At 35.0% G+C, this 8,967-nt stretch overlaps 1 protein-coding gene across 3 annotated transcripts; it reads right to left on the bottom strand.

The window, feature by feature from the left end:
• Positions 1–912: 912 nt before the first annotated feature.
• LOC126334871 (eukaryotic translation initiation factor 5A) lies at positions 913–5,336 on the bottom strand. Of its 3 annotated transcripts, none has more exons than XM_049997568.1 (5): positions 5,124–5,336; positions 4,075–4,198; positions 3,813–3,980; positions 3,184–3,318; positions 913–2,291 (listed from the first exon to the last, which is right to left on the bottom strand). In XM_049997568.1, the coding sequence occupies exons 2-5, from the start codon at positions 4,180–4,182 to the stop codon at positions 2,220–2,222; spliced, it is 483 nt and encodes a 160-aa protein (XP_049853525.1). In that variant the 5' UTR covers positions 4,183–4,198; positions 5,124–5,336; the 3' UTR covers positions 913–2,219. The 3 variants fall into 3 exon arrangements, with proteins under 3 accessions (XP_049853525.1, XP_049853526.1, XP_049853527.1); XM_049997569.1 differs by having other exon boundaries at positions 4,727–5,127; XM_049997570.1 differs by having other exon boundaries at positions 4,876–5,127.
• Positions 5,337–8,967: the final 3,631 nt, after the last annotated feature.

Here is an 8,967-nt window from a genome sequence, read left to right as displayed (position 1 = left end):
ACTTATGAGCAAAACTGAATCCCAAATTCTTTAACAGTAAAGACCAAGCATTTTATCAGTAAACATACTTTTGATTATCAATTAAAATTTTTCAGTAGGTTCATTTTTCATCTCAGCTTACTGCCAATTTGACAAACCAAAAATCTTCACAAAACACTATAAAATTCAGTTTCTCTTAATGAAGATGCAACAAAAAGGCATGAACTAAAATATAGTTATGTACATACAGCAAATATTTAGCTGTGGTAACCATTCCACAACTAGGTCTAGTCCCGTGTACTATTGCCACAAATTTCATGTTAGAAGCATATCTGTTTTACATTAATTCCAGATATGTAACTATGCAATATTAAATTTTCAGAAACCTTCCATACAATGTTACTTTGACACACAATATATGGGTTAATGAAATCAATGTTTTACTTTCAGTTCTGAGTAATAGGTCGGACAAACTTTATACCTTCTATTATATTAAACATCAAGCATTACATGATCAAATGTTTACTATACAGAATTTCTAGACAGTCCTCGTTGCCCATCACTCAACAATAGAAACCTCCCTATGACAGAACCAAGTAATTTTTTTGCACAAGTTAAAACGGTCAACACATTTTCAAGTGTAATGTAGCCACCAACCTTTACCCAACTGAATTATGTTCATTCAGCTTTACACATAGTGCTGAAAAATTTGTAAGATATTTACACTTCCAGAATTTTTCTTTCTAAGTATTTTATACCCAGAAAAACATCCTGAGACTGTCATAGATAGCCTGTTAATTCAAATTTAATTTCCAGAAAATTTCTGATACAGTTTGGATACCATTCCCTTTCAACAATTTTTTATACATTTATATGATCAAATACCTGTACATCAGATTTATTCTAAAAACTCAAAATAAGTGCACTTTCAACTATAGTAAGAAAACTTTATTGTGAAATTCTCGTCAACAATCTGAGTAAAAGTTTAATTACAAATTTACGAGCACCTGGTACACAATATTTATAACACAGATTGATTACAAATAAAATTGGCAATCTCAGGAATAAATTATAAAGTGGCAGATATTTCCCTAGCTGTATAATACTTCACAACTCATTACAATGAAATATCAAAATAACTTCCCTCACAAACAAGAAAAGGATCTTGAAAAATTACTGAAATGTTATGCACTGCAGAGTGCCGAATAGTTTGAGCCTCAAGATGGTAGAAATTTAAACGAACGAGGTCTAAGTTAAGTATTTAGCTAAATTTGTGCTTGACAAAATGCACACAAATATGTAGGCTATTGATTGCACATCCATTATGTACACCCTAACTATTTGTAATTCACTGTGAAACTGAACTAAGCAAAAGGCTACATTAACATAGTCAAAATTTGAGTAAAACAAATTCTTTTTAAAAGTAATCAGCAATAACAGCAAACAAAAGCTTATTGATATTAGCTTGGGTTAACTGAGCTATGAATAAAAAGATTCTGAAGATTCAATGTCCATTTTATTCATCACCTGATTTGTTTTCCAAATTCATGACAGGAATGCTTGTTATTTTTCTCAACTCCAGCATGTTGAATACACTAATGTTGAAAGCAGATTTAAAATGTTATGAAATGTTTTATTCAGTTTCAGAAAGGGATTATGTGATGCACAATAGATTGCTGCACAAAATGTGTTGGTATGCAGATGCATAGAATTTGTATTCCAAATAAATGAACTGTCCCTTCACTGTTCCCTTACTCTTTCACAGCAATGTCTGTTCAACTAAGCTTGTGGATATCTTATTAACAAATTACCAATTTGTACTGTTAAAGCGAGTTAACATTTGCTACTACTCCATACTCGAGAAAACGAGTTCACAATGGGGCCTCAAGGTTAAAAGCACATTTCAATGTATTCAATAATCCTTGATAGCAGGGCAGTAACTATGGAATGGAATTGCAGCAGTACAGTGATATCAAGTTACAATTCTTCAGGACTGAGGCCTGTAGCTTGTAAAATCTTTTATAACAAATATCATGAAATTTATTTCAACATAATGCTTATTACACCAGGGGGTAATCACAAAATTAAACAAGCTTTGATAACATGAGTCCAATAGCTACATTAATTTTGGAGTAAATTGTTTTAGCGTATGGAACAGTGACAATACCACGCCCAACAAATGCCCTGATAGTACACATAGCATTAACCATCGCTTTCCTTCCATGATCCACAGCCTTTAATTATTTGTCCAATGCTGTATTAGTTTTAATGGCAATCACACATTCTTCGCCACAGGATTTCAACACAGTGCACTGTAACAAAGAAAATACTTCAGAATGGACAACTTTTTAAAACCACATTAAGTAAATCTCTACTGGAAGTGTACCTCTTCAAGGTACCTTAAAAGAACACACTGTTCATTAAGGGCATAGAAGAGCTTTACTGTACGAGATCCTCTAGCACCAAACAGCCATAATGACTATCCAGTGACTCTAGGCTCGAACCTATAAGTGACTGCCAAATGACAAGCCACAAAATGTTGTAGATACAATTTTTAGAACTTTATGGATCTTAAGAATCTTCAATAGTAAAGCTGCATTTAAGAACTTTTTAATAAGCTCTCAGCAAAATATTTACTATAAGCAAATCTACAGATTCCATTTTAAGAAGCAACACCAATAAATAAAACATTAGCTTACATACATTAAAATCAATGTTTAGCAGAGGATCATTAATATGTCCAGAGGATTGATCACCTGTATGAACCAAAGGGTCACTTGTTAAAGACATGTTTGGAAGAAATTTTCCACAGGTTTTTGATTATCAGTCTAAAGCCAAGATGACAAGCACCAGCCTCAGTTCAGCTACTCCTGTCACTTCTACATGCCTGAACATTGCTGCCAATTCTGTTTAGAGTGTAGAGTCATCCAATTCCATCCACAATTTTACAGAAGTTATATATTGGAACCCCTTTTTCATTATGGCACAGAAGTAAATAGCAATAATTAGGCTTCATTGCCAGTCGGCTACTGCAACCAATTTTTTATATTTGTTCTCTCAACTCAAATTCTGACCTTCCAACCTACTCCAGACTTCAGGGATTGCTACAAAAATCAGTGTCACCACAATGAAAAGGGTCCAATATCTAACTTCAGCCCATTCTTTCTACATTGGTAGTAAACAGTAATTAAGTAAACAACATACCAGTAGTTCTTTTCCAGCATCAAAATCAGCTCTAAGCTGTGCACCCAACTCCCCTTCAGGAATTTTTAAGTCTTCACGCAATTCTCCATTGTCAGCCATCAGACAGAGGTACCCATCATCTGAAATGTCTGTAAGCTGGAAAGTTCAAAACCAGTGACATTAATTTACATTTTTTAAGTTCCATTTAACAAGTACCTGACCATGAAGCATGTCCTGCCTGTTTACATATCAAAGTGGTGATTAGAACAGGCAGTACTTTTACTAATCTTATCCCATTCCAAACTGAATTCAAAATGAAGCTGTCTCTCTTCAAGGTACCTTAAAAGAACATACTGCTCATTAAGGGCATAGAAGAGCTTTATTTTACGAGATCCTCTAGCACCAAACAGCCATAATGACTATCCAGTGACTCTAGGCTCGAATTTAAAACTTGTCAGGCACACAAACCACACAATTTTAGTTTTAATATTAACGACCACAAACCAGAAGCTGACAAACTGTTACACCTAAGCACCTAATCACAGTCTTATCAGAAGAATATGAACTATCTCGTCAAAGTATTTTCTACCTGTCAATTATTACTTACACTTTCACACAAATACATAGCACATAAGCCGAGCTACACTTGCCTGATAATCCTCTCTCTTAACAAAAGGCACATCCATATTATGAGTAGATGGACATATATCTTCATACTTCTTGGCATTAAATATATCTATACCAACAAGATGAACTTTAGCATGTCCGTGTTTACCAGTCTTTGAAGTAGACATTTCAACTATCTTGCATGGACGAGACTGAAACAATGTAATTAGTAAATCATCTACACAATTCTAAGCACAAAATAAGTTAACATTTAATGTTTTCTAGGTCCTACATCATATCCCATACCTTAAGCATTACAAAACCATTCTTTCGAAGAGCTGAGCATTGCATAGGATATGTTACAGATGCTCCTGAATCTCCAGTTTCAAAATGAGTGTCTTCAATATCAGCCATTGTTTTTGATTAGTGTCTGCAAAAACACAAAACGAACATTAAACAACCTTCAGATAATCCTAACTTACTTCGCACATTAAGTACTACATACAAAATATACAACTCCTTCACGCACAATTTTTACACCTGTGCACAAACCTAGTTCACGAAACGTGGTCAAACAATTTGTGGAGTTACGTTTCCTAGAAGTCTTCAAAACATATACACGAACTACTGTACAGTCAAATTACTGAAAGCAGCTGGAACGTATAAAACGTTCAAGGAAAAAAAAAATTCTGTTCTAAGTAACTATACTGACGCCCTAGCAACTTATTCTACACAGTGCATAGTTAATGCACAGAGCTCTACTTCCATCTAACTTCCTACATACGGCCTTCGGACAACAATAATATATACAACACCCCTTCGCAGCAAAACTAGCACATGTCCACCATGTGTCACATTTTCTATCCTCGTTGGCCACGCTGAAATTACCAATACGAGTACACAAAGTAGCACCGAGTGTCTTTGTTATCTACTACAGAATGAGAATTCATTCTAGTACCTTCTTGGACTGTTAAACCAAATGGGATAGCAATATAACAGTGGAGAAACACTTCACGAACACTGTGCAAAGTAGCAAGCATGCGGGTACACACTCTCTTCGTATGTCGAAAGAAAGTGATGATAAAACTTGAACATTTAACAACTCACTATTCCAACTACTATGAGAAGACAGTTATTTTCAGTAAAGTAAATCCAACATGGCGGTGCACATCTACAGATAACGTGCAATGTCAACTAGCAGACTTAAACAGTATGGCCGAATAGCACGTGTAAAAAAACTACGGCGAATTAAATGCACAAGGCCAACAGGCAGTTCTCTTACTACAGTTAAAATTTCAGCAAGAAAATAACTACTTAACCGCACGTACAATTTTGAATAGTGGAACTATACTCACGTGTGACCAAAATGGGTACTCTCGCCAGAAGATCTGAGACGCATGCGTACCACGTTACCGGATTCAATTAGACTTTGGTGGGGTCGTTTCAGAGAGGTGAACGGACTTCCAACGTTACAAAATCGAGAACAACTGACAAACGCTGTGTTCGTGGCAGAAAATTTACCACTTTTATGAAAGTCGACGTAAAGAACTACGTCGATAGAAGATTGGAATTCCAAATAAAATTACAAAGCAGTCCTCATTTATATATGAATTAAATACTAATGATCCAATCAAGAAAGTTACGAAAGTATCTTTGATTAGAGGTGGTTTGGCAAATACACATGACAAAGGAGGTCGTATGTAGGTAGAAAATCAAAATGTACCGTGACACTTTTAATTATGGCTCACATTCTGCAGTAAACGACGGTATTCCCACAATGCTGGTTATAGGCCGATATTAACAGTCTAGAGTTTTAAAGCACTTTGAGGGAAAATATGAATGATTAACTGGAGCAGTCTAGGAAATAAGAAATGCAAATCTCTTAGTGCTAAGTTCTTGCTTAATCTCTTGCTACACGACCAGCTACAGGTTGGTGAAACTTTTCTACACGCTACACACTTAAGAAATAAAGCCAACCTTTTTAAGCTAAGGTTCGGTTTTCACACTTATTGTTATATTCTGATTTACAACGATTTTTTTCGGTCACATGACATGTGGATTGGCAGGAGTTAGCACAAGATATAAATTTTTTGTGATAACATGTGAGATCGTCACGAGAGCTCTGAGTCCCTTACAAAACGGAGAAGAAAGAAGAAGAACATAAAATATCGGAAAGAGATGACATCAAGGCCTAAAATGTAGAGTGAGATACTACGAGCCGATCGCACTTCTAAGCAACATTGGCCAGTGAGAAAGCGGGATGACACATGCTGTGTCTGTAACACAAATGAAGAAGTATTATCTCTAACTCGTCGTGTGGCATAAACTGCACAGTATCACACAGCAAATATATGCTGTATATAAATACGTTTGTTGGTTACAAGAACCATATCAATAAAAAAAATTGCAAATTGCTACGTGGATAAATACTACTTATTTAAAAGATCGGTTTACTGAACCAATGAGACTTAACAAATCATTGAAGATTACAGTAACTATATTCAGAGAAGTGCCACATACTCAGCCAGTTTCCAATGAGACTCACGTAGAGTTTCGAGAATGAGTACATTTCAGCAGACAGATGACGACCCTCCTGAATGGACCCATTTGACAGATACACTTGAATTAAATAGATTTGTAGTAATGAAGATATCTTGAAAGACGAGAATTGGCCTTCCAGATGAATTAAACTACTATCCTATTAATTTCCCTAATATTGTAACGTTAATAAATAGTATTACACCTTAACTCATAAGGAAAGAGAAGAGATGCCCGAATACCTGAACTTGGCAGTCTACCAGCACATTCCCAAAATAACAAAGTGGACATCTAATGTTAAAAAAAAGAACAAAAAGGAGTAAAAAATTAAGTTATCTGAATGGAACAGAACCAGAAAAAACTGAATAGGTCTACATTGTAAGTGCCTATTGTTATTTCTTTTTATTAACATTTTCATCGATTGATTTTCTGCTCAAGCAGATGGCCAGTAATTTTTTCATTAGACCTAAATCTGAGTGGTACAACCGAATTTGGACTTTCGGCGCCGTTAGTTGAAAAACTGATAGACTGAGAAAATTATTCGCCAACGAAATTTGACATGAAGAGGTATTTTTGTCTCTGACGAACTGTAGATAGAACATTCTCCTCTGGATTTGAAGAAAGTTGACGATTCTAGGATGGAATGAAACACAAAAGCACATTCCTGGAGTGTACTCTTGGAAGACAATAAAAATTACTCCCTCTGAAGGGACGTAAGGGGACACAAAGACGACAAGAGAAGACTGGATGGCTCCAGAAAAATAATTTAAAGTCTCTGGGCTCACATGTCGAGTAGACTTGATTAGAACATTAAGCACAAGCAAAGTAGTTGAATGAAAGTCAGTAGACGACTATTGTGATCGGATCATATCGCCCATGCTCAAGTTAACTAAAATTAAGTTCTTGGTGAGCAGAAACTGGATAGAAAGTTTGATCCTCAACTAGATCGCCTGAACATTATCAACCTAAGATTATAGCACTTGAAAACAGAGGCACGCGTATCATGGGAGATTCTATTAAATTAAAACTAGTACAATATGCCATACCTGAAGATGCAGATGGAAATGAAGAATCAGTTTTATATGTAAATAAACAAATAAAATGTTTTACTTCACCTTTGAGCATTTTTACATGCAATCGGTGTTGTCAAAGTTAACATAAAAATAAGAACAATTATAATAATCCAAACTTGGGCAAATGTCAAGAAGTAAAACAAAACAATGCAAAATAAACACAACGTGTTTAAGTATGTGACAAAAACAGCAAAATGTTTCCTAACTGAGCAATTAATAGATAAGTGAAGAACATTATTAAGTGAATGACAAAGATAATAAATAATTAAACAGACAAACAACAATAAGTGCATGAAACAGTAATAAAATAGTTACACAGCATTGCAAATCAAAGTTTGTTGTCAACTTGTAGTTCATTCTCATGATAAATGCGGGTCATTTCTCACACATTCAAGGAACTCTTGATCAGAGTAAATTTGTCTACTTTTGATCAATATCAAAAGATTAGGTTTAAATCTAAATAGGAACACTGCATAGGGATGCTCAGGCAATTTGTTGAAATAGAGAACATGAAGGTATTTGTTCCTGTTAAAGGTCTTTGTCAGCTTGGTGTATGACACATTAGTTAAGTGTCTTGTGATTTGGTCATGAATTATCTGTCTTAGCTGAAATTTCCTTAGATTCTCTAACAAAGACAAAACAGTTGTAAACATCCAGGCTAGGCACTGTCATTATATTTAGTTGCTTAAAATAATCTGGACTTAATTCATGTGGATTAAGTCCTGCATTCACCCTACAGCTTTCGTTTGGCATTTAAATGCTACCTTTTACCCTACAGGCTTACTCCATAATAGTATCCCATAACTTAGGTGAGAGTGGATGGTTGCAAAACATACATGTAATGGAAGTTCTTTACTTAAAGTGCTCCTCACCTAGTATAGTAGATAGATGATTTGTGCTACTCTCCAATAGAATTTCCCCATGTGGACATTCCAGCTGAGCTTTTGCACTATTTGAAATTCTAATAATTTAGCTGTTTTGTTATAACGACTGGTAGCATTCAGACAGAATACAATGTCTTCAGTTTTACTATCATTCTTCTGCAGTATATTTGCCTCAAACCAAGGTTGGTATCACATGCGATGAGCATTGTGTCATCTGTTTATAGCACTGCATCATATGGTACCACTGTGGGTAAATCAGTTACATACATAATGAAAGGAAGAGTGCAAGAATAGATCCTGGAGGAACACTCTTTACAACTGGAAGACGTTCTGACTTTCGATTATTAGCATTAAGTAACTGTTTTCTATTGTCCTATTAAGACTGTATTAAATATAGAGCTTTCTCTCTTACCCATTATTGGTAGAGTTTTTTATGAAAATATTGTGGGAGACCATATAGAAAGCTTTCCTGAGGTCCAACAATGTTGCACAGGTATTATCTTTATTTTTAAAATCATTATCTCATCTACTTTGATTGTAGAAAGTCTGAACCAGAAACCATATGGTGAGAAGCGAAATATTTCATTAGCTTCAAATCAATAAAAAATGATTATTGAATGGTATAAGTGAAATAAACCGAATGATATTGCTAAATATTGTTCTAGCAAGTGTGAAAAAGGAGGAAGCTCATGAAAAAATAAGGG

Source organism: Schistocerca gregaria, chromosome 2, assembly GCF_023897955.1.
Source record: "Schistocerca gregaria isolate iqSchGreg1 chromosome 2, iqSchGreg1.2, whole genome shotgun sequence".
NCBI lineage: Eukaryota > Metazoa > Arthropoda > Insecta > Orthoptera > Acrididae > Schistocerca > Schistocerca gregaria.
Note: the sequence above shows the minus strand (reverse complement) of the source record. Positions and strands in the feature narration are given on the sequence as shown.

What these genes read in the sequence shown, in the direction of transcription:
- LOC126334871 (XM_049997568.1), bottom strand. Translation starts at nt 4,182, where the DNA reads ATGGCTGATATTGAAGACACTCATTTTGAAACTGGAGATTCAGGAGCA. An exon ending in ATGGTTTTGTAATGCTTAAG is followed by an intron (nt 3,981 to 4,074) that starts GTATGGGATATG and finishes ACATTGTTTCAG; the next exon opens with TCTCGTCCATGCAAGATAGT. An exon ending in TTAAGAGAGAGGATTATCAG is followed by an intron (nt 3,319 to 3,812) that starts GCAAGTGTAGCT and finishes TGAACTTTCCAG; the next exon opens with CTTACAGACATTTCAGATGA.